This window comes from Euleptes europaea, chromosome 20 (assembly GCF_029931775.1).
Source record: "Euleptes europaea isolate rEulEur1 chromosome 20, rEulEur1.hap1, whole genome shotgun sequence".
NCBI classification, from domain to species: Eukaryota; Metazoa; Chordata; class Lepidosauria; order Squamata; family Sphaerodactylidae; genus Euleptes; species Euleptes europaea.
This window is the reverse complement of record NC_079331.1, coordinates 21,067,718-21,080,786: the sequence shown is the minus strand read 5'-3', so window position 1 is coordinate 21,080,786 and position 13,069 is coordinate 21,067,718. Positions and strand designations below refer to the sequence as shown.

Below are 13,069 nucleotides of genomic sequence, written 5' to 3'. Positions count from 1 at the left end.
GCTTCTCGGTCAGTGGGAGGACTTCTTTCCCTATCCGGATCGCTCTTCCTTTGCACCTGATTGCGACAATGAGTTGGAAGCTATTCTCCAAGTATTTGCTAGAAAATTTTTCTTTCTGCATAAGAACTTTGTAGTGTCCACACCCCCCCCCCCAAAACACACTATGGGCACTTTCACACGTGCTGAATAATGCACTTTCAATCCACTTTCAATGCACTTCAACAATTGTTTGGAAGTGGATTTTGCCGTTTCACACAGTGAAATCCAGCTGCAAAGTGCATTGAAAGTGGATCGAAAGTGCATTGTTCAGCATGCGTGAAAGCGGTAGAAGAGCAAGACTCGAGCCCAGTTGCACCTCAGAGACCAAGATTTTCGGGGAGTGAGCTTTCGAGAGACAAAGCCCCCTTTGACAGATTAAATAAACAGCCAGTTACATCTTTCCAGCCTAGGGTTGCTGAAGATACTAGCTGGAGGTCGTTCTATTACAACTGATCTCCAGACGATAGAGATCATTTTCTCCAGGTGGAGAAAATGGCTGCTTTGACGATTGGACTCTATGGCATTGAAGCCCCTCCCCAAACCCCGCCCTCATCAGGCTCTGCCCCAAAAATCTCCAGGTATTTCCCAACCCACAGCTGGCAACTCTATTCCAGCCCGTTTTGCCTCTTTCCACTCCTGCTGTAACGCTGCTGATAGTCCTTCCAAAGACTTAAAAAAAACCCAACCCCAACAGCGTAAGGTTTGCTTGATGCCGGCGTAGGGACCTGTTTTGCCAGCAGCAAGCAGTAGAGGGTTGAAATTCCTCAAGCTCTTTGCTCGGCAATGCTGTTCTCAGCAGGGTTCCTGGGATTCTGCGGCCTGAATCTCACCTCCGGATATTTGGACAAGAATTATTCTACCGAGGGGCAAATGAGCGCAGTGGTGAGACTGAAGAGTCAGTTTACTGTCCTGCACTGGGCAGCTAGAGCCAAAGTTAGCATATTTAATTCGAATATACCCCTTGCTCTCATCCCCCAGAGAACTTGGGATAGATTTGTGTCACCCTCATCTCAAGTTACATTTATTTACTTCAGAGGGTGCAGAGGAGAGCGACAAGGATGATCAGGGGCCTGGAGACCAAGCCCTGCGAGGAAAGGCTGAGGGACCTGGGAATGTTTAGTCTGGAGAAGAGGAGGTTGAGGGGAGACATGATTGCTCTCTTTACGTTTTTGAAGGGCTGCCACTTAGAGAAGGGCAGGGAGCTGTTCCTGTTGGCAGCAGAGGATAGGACTTGCAATAATGGGTTTAAATTGCTGTCGGAAAGGTTGTTCAACAGCGGAATCAGCTGCCTAGGGAATCTATTATTCTATGATTTATACCCCACCTCTCTCCTGAGAGGGGACCCAAAGCGGCTTTCATCCTCCTCCTCTCCTTCATTGTATCCTCACAACGACCCTGTGAGGTAGGTTCGGCTGAGAGCCACACAAGGTTCTATGACAGCGTGGGGATTCAAACCTGGGTCTTCCCCACCCTAATCCGACACTCTAACTGCTACTCCACACTGGCTCTGTTTTCTGGTTGGTCGGTTCCAACAGTTTAGTACTTGGACCATATGGAGACCCCAGTGGCCAAGCCAGAGGTGAGGGAGGGGTGCTCCATTTTCCAGCAAATTTCTGAGTGGGTGCTGACCACTTTGCTTTGATTGCTCTTTAAAAAAAGAAGAATTACACCAGTTCTTGGTAGACAGGTCTGGTCACAGCTAGCAGCCTCAACAGCTAAATAGAACCCCCATGTTCAGATGCAGTATATCTTTCTGAGCATCAGATACAAGAGGCAAGCACCACAGGAAGGATGTTGTGTTTTCTTGGCACTACAACATGAGAACATAAGAAAAGCCCTGCTGGATCAGACCCAGGCCCATCAAGTCCAGCAGTCTGTTCACACAGTGGCCAACCAGGTGTCTCCAGGAAGCCCACAAGCAAGACGACTGCAGCAGCATTCTCCTGCCTGTGTTCCACAGCACCTCATAGAATAGGCATGCTCCTTTGATCCTGGAGATAATAGGTATGCATCATGACTAGTATCCATTTTGACTAGTAGCCACTGATAGTTCCATCCTCCATAAGAACATAAGGAAATCCTTGGTGGATCAGACCAAGGCCCATCAAGTCCAGAAGCCTGTTCACACAGTTGCCAACCAGGTGCCTCTAGGAAGCCCACAAACAAGATGACGGCAGCAACATTATCCTGCCTGTGTTCCACAGCACCTAATATAATAGAAATGCTCCTCTGATCCTGGAGAGAATAGGTGTGCATCATGACTAGTAGCCATTTTTACTAGTAGCCATGGATAGCCCTCTCCTCCATGAACATGCCCACTCCCTCTCTTCCATGAACATGCCCACTCCCCTCTTAAAGCCTTCCAAGTTGGGAGCCATCACCACAACCTGAGGCAGGAGTTCCACAATTTAACTATGCATTTTGTGAAGAAATACTTCCTGTTATCTGTTTTGAATCTCTCCCTCCAGCTTCAGCAGATGATCCTGGGTTCTGGCATTATGAGAGAGGGAGAAGAGCTTCTCCCTGTCCACTCTGTCCATACCATGCATAATTTTTAGACCTCTATCAAACCTCCCCTTAACTGCCTTCTTTCCAAGCTAAAAAGCCCTAAGCATTTTAACCACTCCTCATAGGGAAGTAGCTCTAGCCCCCCTGATCATCATAAACCTTTTTGTAAGCACCCTGCACCGTCTGACTATGCTAGATAAAGAGGAAGTCTTCACTTTCCTACCCACTGGCAGCTATCTGGCTGATGATGTAAAGAGGAAGCTGCTGTCTGCAGATCTTTGTCTTCACCTGGCAAGACAGACATGGAAGTAATGGAAGAGCTTCCCGTCTGCTCACACCCTCTCGAAAGTTGTTTCCACCATTATCTGCCACCTTCCTTCAGCCTGGACACCCACTTAGCAAATGACAGCTCCCTCCTGCTTACGGAATGTCGCTGAAACCGACTTCCCGGGCACTTAGAAATTGGACTTTGTCTCTTGTTCGTGACTCTGCTGGCCTATTTCAGAAAGACATCCTTGCTCATGTCGGCCGCCGATGCAAACACTGTTTTGCTTTTCGGTGGAAAGCAGGAGTGACCCCAGCCAAGAAATCTAGAGCTGAAATCTCCCAAGAGATTTGTCTGAGGACAGGTAGGCAAACAGCTAACAGGAATGGAGGAGAGAGCAAGGTCTGGAATGGAGGTCCATAAGAGCACATGGGCGTAGTGAATGAAGAAGAAGAAAAGATGGTTTTTATATGTCGACTTACTCTACCACTTAAGGAAGAATCAAACCAGCTTACAATCACCTTCCTTCGCCTCCCCACAACAGACACCCTGTGATATAGGTGGGGCTGAGAGAGCTCTAAAAGAGCTGTGACTAGCCCAAGGTCACCCAGCTGGCTTCATGTGTAGGAGTTGGGAAACAAATCCAGTTCACCAGATTTGCCTCCACCCCTCATGTGGAGGAGTGGGGAATCAAACCCAGTTCTCCAGATCAGAGTCCACCGCTCCAGACCACCTCTCTTAACCACTACACCACGCTGGATGAATGAATAGTTTTATTTGCATATAGCCCTAGGCCATTACAAACATGTCAACGATACCACAAATATATAATAAAAGAAAAATGCTAGGTTAAAATGCTAGATTGATAATAAATATACATAATAAAACTATGCTAAATTGATGCATACAGGGCAATAATAACTAAAAATTGCGGTGGTGTCCCAATCAGCCAGTGAGACCTGGCAATCATTAAAATCAACTCGAAGGGTCAGCTCTCTTAGCAACCATGTTGGACCTTGTTTTCTTTGCCGCCAGAGCATACAGGGAGGCCCTGTAAGAAACAAACCTATCAGAGTCTTTTTTAACAAAAATACTCATTTCTTAGTACTTGGACAAGTGTTTAGGTCAGAAACCAACCCGGCAAGAAATTTAGCCCTGGGTTCCACATATAGAGGGCATTCAAATAAGTAGTGGTCTAAGTCCTCCAGAGCAAACCTTCCACAGATGCAAAAATGATGATCTTTGGGAATTCAGCAATAACGCCCGGACAATACAGCCATTGGCATTGTTTGAAACCATAGGGACTTAAAGGCTGCTCTTTGGATTTGGTGTGTTGGCTAAATAAGGTCTAAGATGGTCAGTTTTGAAAAGTTTAAACTAAGGAGCAGTTCCCAATTTCAGAATCTGTGTTCTGTCCATCAGGGCATCGGATTTGTAGACCCAGTCTTTAAGTTGGGAATAATCTGTTGATAAATGGACGTAGTGTGAACAGTTTCGAGTTCCTGTTGCTTAGATCAGAAGAGCAAAGATGTTCCTCAAAAGAGTTACGCAAGTGTTAGAAGATCAGGGGCGTAGGCTGCATTCAGACATCACCCTAAACCGTGGTTTAGGCAATAAATTCTGCTTGGTGTGTCAGGTGTATGAAGGCACAAGGGACCACTTCGGTTTCAACACCTAACCGTTGTCCTGTTTGCACAGGGTCCCATTCTGCGGTGTACAAGGATCCCATGATCCTCGTCGGACCAGAGAACCTGACTCTAACTGTACACCAAACTGCCGTCCTGGAATGTATGGCAACGGGGAACCCCAGGCCGATCGTATCCTGGAGCCGGCTCGGTAAGTAGGAAATGTTTTTGAGTGGTTTGGCCCTGCCACCGTGGTGGAGAAATCATAGAATCATCGAGTTGGAAGGAATCACCAGGGTCATCTAGTCCAACCCCTGCACAATGCAAGAAATTCTCATCTACCTCCCCCCCACACCTCCAGTGACCCCTACTCCATGCCCAGAAGATGGCCAAGATGCCCTCCCTCTCATGATCTGCCTAAGGTCATAGAATCAGCATTGCTGACAGATGGCCATCTAGCCTTTTCTTAAAAACCTACAGGGAAGGAGAGCTTACCACCTCCTGAGGAAGCCTGTTCCATTGAGGAACCGCTCCAACTGTTAGAAAATTCTTCCTAATGTCTAGACGGAAACTCTTTTGATTTAGTTTCAACCTGTTGGTTCTGGTCCGACCTTCAGGTTGAAATTAATCATACCTGCCCATTGAGAGTTCTGATAGTAGCGTCAGTGTTATTTATAATATTTTACAGAGCTTTCCCCCCAGATATGCCATCAAAGAAAAGAGGAGTATATCTTACATCCGCATACCAGTTACCATTATGTCCAGTAAAAAACTTTGGAGCAGGATAACTTTTTAAAGGGGGGGGGTCATCTTATATTCAGTGTTGTCCCCCTTTTGAGTAAATATGGTATTTAGAAAAACACCCATGTCAGCTAACCAACATGCAATGCTATTCTAAAACAAATATGAAATTCTATTATTAACTAACAAAGTCTCCCACCCCCGGCCTGTCTGGGCAGCCAGTGTGGTATAGTGGTTAAGAGCAGTAGACTCTAATCTGGAGAACCAGGTTGGTTTCCCCACTCCTACTCATGAAGCCAGCTGGGTGACCTTGGGCTAGTCACAGTTCTCTGAACTCTCTCAGTCCCACCTACCCCTCAGGGTGTCTGTTGTGGGGAGGGGAAGGGAAGGCGATTGTAAGCTGGTTTGATTCTCCCTTAAGTGATAGAGAAAGTCCGCATATAAAAACCAACTCTTCTTCTTCTCCTGCTGACATTTTGCCCTGCCTTCTGACACCCGCTGCTTTGAGGTAGCTTATGAGAGCTATCAAAATTCACAAACCGCAAGCAGAGGTGGTGAGATGTTGCATCACAGTACTTCTGATAGTGCCCACAGTCATCTTGCTTGTGTGCTATGAGCATATTAAATGTACTCTTCAATAAGAGTCCTGAGTCTAAGTATGATTGGAGGGTTGATGAAGTGGACGATTTTGCATGGAAACCTCTTTGCTGGGTTGCCCAGAGCATGTTTGTTAGAAGTAGGGTAGTAGAGACTTCACCTGTGGACCAGGAAACCCTTGGGTAGTCTTCGGAAAGCCCCTGTTCTCTCTACCTCAATTTTCTCATAAAAAGAGAAGAAGAGTTGTTTTTTATACCCCATTTTTCTCTACCTTTGGAGTCTCAAAGTGTCTTACAATCACTTTCCCTTCCCTTCCCCACAACAGACACGTCGTGAGGTAGGTGGAGCTGAGAGAGTTCAGAGAGAACTGTGACTGGCCCAAGGTCACCCAACAGGCTTTATGTGGAGGAGCGGGGAATCAAACTAGAATCTCCAGATTAGAGCCACGGCTCATGTGGAGGAGCAGGGAATTGAACCCCGTTCTCCAGATTAGAGTCCGCAACTCATGTGGAGGAGTGGGGAATTGAACCCGGTTCTCCAGATTAGAATCTGCTGCTCATGTGGAGGAGTGGGGAATTGAACCTGGTTCTCCAAATTAGAGTCCGCCTCTCCTAACCACTACACCACATTGGCCTACCTTTTGGGGGCTGTTGTACAGCCCACTCAAATAATTTGCCTTGCTTTGAAAGCTGAAAAGGGTTGTGGAAATTCCAACTGTCATTTAATGTCTTGTTTTATTTTGCGATTGTTTATAGGAGCCCAAATAAGATAAACAGTACAATGTCACGTTCATAAAAAATATCAAGAATATTCATGCATGTGTCACAATATAGCGATTTGGATTTATTTGGTAAGGCAGTAGAAAGATTTCATTACTATTTTATTTATTGTTCAGTTACTTTATTTTACTTCCTGGTGGTGACAACATTCTCCTCTTCTCCACTGTTTTAGTTTGAATTGATGTGCAAGAAAATGTGTTTATTGGAGGAAAACTCCAATTGAAAATGTGTTGATTGGAGGAAAACTCTAATTGAAGAATTTGCAGTGATGCGGGGGATCTCCTTGAGCAATCCCCCAGTTCGGAAGTGCGAGGCCGTTTTCCTTCCCTCCCTGAATACTGCGACCCTTGAGGGCGGAATTCCAGGGTCCCAGTAACCCCCACCCCTACGGCACAATTCATTGCAAAGTTAATTTACAGGAGATTATCTCAGAGAGCATTTCTAAACAATTAAGTCTTTGCTTCGCTGAGGATAATCAGAAATCCTCATTTGAGATTTTCCCACTCAGACTCTAATGAGCTCTCCGGCTCCTTCCAAAAACTTTCAGAACACACAGAGGGTTTTTAATTTTTAATTTTTTTAGACGCGTGTATCTTTTTAACTCTGCAGTTTGCAGTCTGGACTCCAGAAAAGATCCAAAAGCTGAACAGAGAGCTGGAAAAGCAGGATCAGAAAGCTCAAGGATCGTCAGATAGCTGTCAAAACAGGGGATATAGCGAGAAATAACTAAGTAAGGAGCTATTCAGAGTGAATCTAGATCACAATGGAAGGACCCGATTAATTGGATACTTTGTTGAGCCCAGGACGTTGACTTCTGGCTTGCAGGCACACTGTTCATAACATAACAGTAAATTTCAGCATCTCCACCCTTTGAACAGTCACCTGTCTCCGCGTACTTGAGATGAGGAAAGGTTGGAGGAGCTGGGTATGTTTAGCCTGAGGAGGAGGAGGACTGAGAGGGGATATGATAACCATCTTCAAGTACTTGAAGGGCTGTCATAGAGAGGAGGGTGCTGAGTTGTTCCCTGTTGCCCCAGAAGGTCGGACCAGAACCAACGGGTTGAAGTTAAATCAAAAGAGTTTCAATCTAGACATTAGGAAGAATTTTCAGTTAGAGTGGTTCCTCAGTGGAGCAGGCTTCCTCAGGAGGAGGTGGGCTCTCCTTCCCTGGAGGTTTTTAAGCAGAGGTTATATGGCCATCTGTCAGCAATGCTGATTCTATGACCTTAGGCAGATGATGAGGAGGAGGGCACCTTGGCCATATTCTGGGCATGGATTAGCGGTCACTGGGGTGCTTGTGGGAGGTAGTTGTGAATTTCTTGCATTGTGCAGGGAGTTGGATTAGATGACACTTGAGGTCCCTTCCAACTCTATGAATTCTATTCTATATGCAAATTCCAGAGGTTGCTTGGTGTATCGCGGATTAAAGTCTCTTTGCTTGAAAAGCACATGGCTTCTGGACAGTGGCCAGAGAACAGTCACCCTAAGATGGTCATTGTTTTTTTACCTAATCACTGCCCCGGAAGGGGAAACAGGGTGTCATCTTCACATTGGAAGGCAGGATCTGTAGTGGATGTCTGAGATTGATGCTCATGCGCCATAAGGGAAAGGGTACGAATGGGCAGGGGAGAACCGCCCTGAAAAGCTGGACTGCTTTTGGTTTCTGAGCCTGTTTTCCCAGCCACAGTACAGACTTGACCAGCCATTTTTCTCCGACCTGGCTTGCCCGATCTCATCAGGTCTCAGAAGCTAAGCAAGGTCGGCCCTGGCTAGTACTTGGATGGGAGACCACCAAGGAAATCCAGCGTCTCTATGCAGCAGCAGGCGATGGCAAATCACTTTTGACCTGCTCTGGATGGCCCAGGCTAGCCCGATCTCATCAGATCTTGGAAGCTAAGCAGGATTAGTTCTTGGGATGGGAGTCCACCAAGAAAGCCCAGGGTGGCTCCGCAGAGGCAGGCAAAGGCAAACTATCTCTGAACGTCTCTTACCCTGATAACCCTATGGGGTCACTATAAGTCAGCTGTGCCTTGATGGCACTTTCCACCACTATTTTGCCCTGAGCTGGATGGCCCAGGCTAGCCTGATCTCATCAGATCTCAGAAGCAAATCAGGGTCAGCTCTGGTTAGTATTCGGACCACTGAGGAAGTCCAGGGTCTCTACGCAGAGGCAGGCAATGGCAAACCACCTCTGTTCTTCTCTTGCCTTGAAAACCCTACGGGATCACCATATGTCAGCTATGTCTTGAGGTGCTTTTCACCACCAAGCATCTTAAGCCTATTCATTTAACTTATTTATTTCTTTACTTCAAAGCCAATGTGGTGTAGGAGAACCACATGGATCAACCACACTATAATTGTGTTTCCCCACAATCATTGCTAAATTTATGTCTGGAGCTGATGGGTGCAGAGGTTGTAAGTCCTCTCAGAGTTACCAGACCACACGGTGAACTGTTTTGCTTTGCTCTTACGCAGATGGGCGGCCGATCGGAGTGGAGGGGATTCAGGTCCTCGGGACGGGCAACCTGATGATTTCTGACCTCACTGTGCAGCATTCTGGGATATACGTGTGTGCAGCCAACAAGCCCGGCACGAGAGTGAGGAGGACAGCCCAGGGACGGCTAGTGGTCCAAGGTAAGGTAGTCCGTGTCAGGATTTCCACATAGCCAAAGCAGAGAAATGGAGTGTGTTTCCTACATCTGCTAATGGAACAGAGGTTGGCCATTTTTTTGTTCACTTGTTTTACAAAATTTATATCCCACCTTTCTACTCCTCACAAAGGCTACCAAGGTGGCTAAAAATTAAAACATACATAATAAAATCACATTTTAAAACCATTGAAACCAACCAAAAGGAACAACAACATATTAAAATAACTAAGAGCAGAAATAAAATAAATACAAAAATCTAAAAAATAACAATTGAAACATTGAGTAGGAAGGGAGGCTCACTGAGGGAATGCCAAACAAAGAAAGAAAGCCCTTACCGGAAGATGGCGACAGAAGGGGACAGAAAAAATTCCTGGGGAAAGAGTTCCAGTGCTTTGGGCCCATGACCGAGAAGACCCTGTCCTGGGTTGCCACCCACCTATCATAGAATCATAGAGTTCTATGGACTAGGGACCACCAGGACTAGGGACCACCAGGATCATCTAGTCTAACCCCCTGCACAATGCAGGAAATTCACAACTATCTCCCCCCACACCCCCAGTGACCCCTACTCCATGTCCAAAAGATGGCCAAGATGCCCTCCCTCTCCAACATTTCCCCAACATTAAGATGGGCCTTTTCTAGGGCCCAATATGATGCCCTTCCATCTGCTATATTTTCAGGAAGGTTTCTTCATTGTCCAAGAGAGATGCTGTTGTTCCATGGATACAATGGAGATGCTAGCACATACTTTGCTCCCATGTGAACATTATGATGATGCCAGAAATTGTTTAATTACTCCCCTCCTATCTTGATTTGTACACTCTTACACATCTGAGGCCTCCTTGGAAGAATATCGACTAGAAGATAGGGTGACTTACATTTCATATTCGGTAGCAAACTTTTGCTGGAAACGGAAGGCATTTATGAAGAACAAAGACCTTATGGGCAAACCTTCAGATTAATTAGTATGAATGAGATGCTGTAAGTGGGAGCTGTATAATTTTATAAGATGTATATTTTATATTTTATGCTGGCCTTTGGCTGTGATAAAATAAATAAGCCCTCCCTCTCATGATCTGCCTAAGGTCATAACCTAACCTCAGAAGGCTGGGTCATCCAAAGCAGGGCCTCAGAAGATGAAAGTAGTAGTCGAGGGTTCATAAGGGAGTAGACGTTCCTTCAGGCATGTTGGTCCCAAACTATATATGGCTTTAAAGGTCAACGCAAGCACCTTGAATTGTGTCCGGAAGCAAATTAGAAACCAGTGTAGGTAGGCCAAGGGACTGGAAGAGACACTTTGTTTTAAAATCACTCTGCTTCTACTCCCATAAGCGGCATTTGGAGTGACATGTTCCAAGCGGCGTTCCTTCCAAGTGTCACATTGGATGCATGCTTACCTTGTTTGATTTCTACCCTATGGCAGCACCACAGTAATCCTACAGGGCTAGATTATTCGGGCTAAATGAGGAAATACAGTTGACTATTATTGCCATAGCTCAACAGAAGCCCAGTATCCAACAACGTCCGGACACACCCTTCATGAAAGTCTCCAATAACAATGATTACTTTTCAAATACCGTATTTTTCGCTCCATAGGACGCACCGCTCCATAAGACACACCTTGTTTTTAGAGGAGGAAAACAAGAAAAAATCTTGTTTTCCTCCTCTAAAAACGCGGGCAGGGAGCGGGCGCGCGGGCGCGCCAAGCGCTCAGAGCGGGCGGGGAGGAGGCGGGCGGGCGCTCCAAGAGCTCAGAGCGAGCTGGGAGGAGCCGGGCGGGAGAGGCGCGCCAAGCGCTCAGAGCGGGCGGGGAGGAGGCGGGCGGGCGCGCCAAGCCGCCCCCCCTCCGCTTCCCACCTGGGAGGCGAGCAAGCGCACAGAGCGGGCTGGGCGGGCGCACAGAGCCGGCTGGGCGCACTGGAACGGCGCGAGGCAGCTTTCCCCGGCTGCCTCCCAGTGCGCCCAGCCGGCTCTGTGCGCACATTCGCTCTATAAGACGCACCCACATTTCCCCTCACTTTTGAGAAGGAAAAAAGTGCGTCTTATGGAGCGAAAAATACGGTATGTCTTCAGTTATCGGGCATAGCAGCGAACGCATGGAGCTGTTGAACACCAAATCAGACCGTTGGTCCGATTTGCTCAGTAGCAGCTCTCTGGGATCTCAGAGCAGAGAAGAAGAAGAAGAAAAAGAAGAGTCGGTTTTAATATGCTGACTTTCTCTACCACTTAAGGCAGAATCAAACTGGCTTATAATCACCTTCCCCTCCCCACAACAGACCCCCTGTGAGGTAGGTAGGGCTGAGAGAGAGCTGTGACTAGCCCAAGGTCACCTAGTTGTTTTCATGTGGACGAGTGGGGAAACCAACCCAGTTCACCAGATTAGCATCCGCTGCTCATGTGGAGGAGTGGGGAATCAAACCCGGTTCTCCAGATCAGAGTCCACTGCTCCAAACCACCGCTCATAACCACTACACTCCACTGGCTCTTTCTCAGAGTCTTTTTTAGCACCTGGTACCTGAGATTCTTGAATGGGAGATCCTAGGGATTGAACCCAGATTGCCTTACATGTGTTCCACAACTGAGCAGTATCTCATCCCACAGAGTCCTGAACGTTACCTTTTGAGGATCGGCTAAACCAGCCTCTAGCTAGGTGACATTAATGGATGGGTTCTCATAAATCTGTCTCCATTTTATCATCACAAGAAACCTATGTGTTTTACCCCAATTAACTTCTCCCTCAAGAAAAAGAAGAGTTGGTTTTTTATACCCTGATTTTCTCTCCCTTTAAGGAGTCTCAAAGCGGTTTACAATCACCTTCCCTTCCTTTCCCCACAACAGGCAACTTGCAAGGTAGGTGGGGGTGAGAGAGTTTGGAGAGAACTGTGACTGGCCCAAGGTCTCCCAGCTGACTTTGTGTGGAAGAGTGAGGAAACAAACCCAGTTCTCCAGAATAGAGTATCTCTGTCTCTCTCACTGTGAATTTATGAAGCTGCCTTCGTCTGAGTTGGACAGTTTGTCTGACTAGGCCAGGACTGTTCGTTGAGAGAGGCTGCAGCGTTCTGCGGCACAGAAAGGTCTTCTAGCAGTGCCAGAAATTGACCTCAGGAGTCATCTTCTGCATGCGTTATGGTTCTTTAGAACAGCCAGATTGTCGTTTATTTATCAAATGATATCTTTAAATCAGATTAAATTCTAGCGGTTTTTTAAAAAGAGCCAAGGCTCTTGTCAACCATCTCTTTGCATTCGTCCAATAAATAGGCTGAAGGTTGATCACAAGTTGATTTCTTACTGAACGGTCAGGTGGAATCCTGTCTATACATTTTTCTTCATCTCTCCATAAGTAAAAGACCTGTTTTGGGGGGTGGGGGAACAAAATGAAAACTGAACATTTAGGGAGGTGGGTTGGATTTACCAGCGAATGCCCCCTGTAGCTACGGTCCTGGGGCTAAATCTCTGAGTCGGGCACGCAGGGCGGCTCTTTGAAACTCGGCATGCTCTCATCAAGGAAATATTTTTCCTCCCCCCGGCCCCCTAACAATGTTCTGAAAAGCCACTTTTAATTACCTTGGCTGATGGCGGCCAGAAACGAGTTTCTCGAATGTTTGTGGAGCATCCCGTTTCTATGGCGAGAGTTTCAGCAAAGTGAACTCCTTTTGCAAGAAAGAAGGGGGGGGATATACCCAGCTGGCAGCGCGGAGCTGAATGGCGTTAATCCGTCCCTGATTACGAGCCCTCGTTTTCATCTTTGAAATCGCCCGTTTCAAGCAGCCTCTCATTCTCATCAGCTTTCCTCGTTAACGGCTGGCTTGATGAGCTCCTGAATCTAAAATGATATTTCTCCCTCCTGAGCAGCCTAATTGGACA

General features: G+C 46.8%; 1 protein-coding gene across 1 annotated transcript in view; it reads left to right on the top strand.

Moving 5' to 3' along the window:
• The window catches only part of IGDCC3 (immunoglobulin superfamily DCC subclass member 3), a 108,988-nt gene that overhangs the window by 50,474 nt on the left and 45,445 nt on the right, over window positions 1-13,069 (top strand). Inside the window, exons 4-5 of the mRNA XM_056866121.1 lie at window positions 4,511-4,648; window positions 9,030-9,188. Coding sequence (XP_056722099.1) covers window positions 4,511-4,648; window positions 9,030-9,188 — 297 coding nt within the window. The remainder of the gene's footprint in view (window positions 1-4,510; window positions 4,649-9,029; window positions 9,189-13,069) is intronic.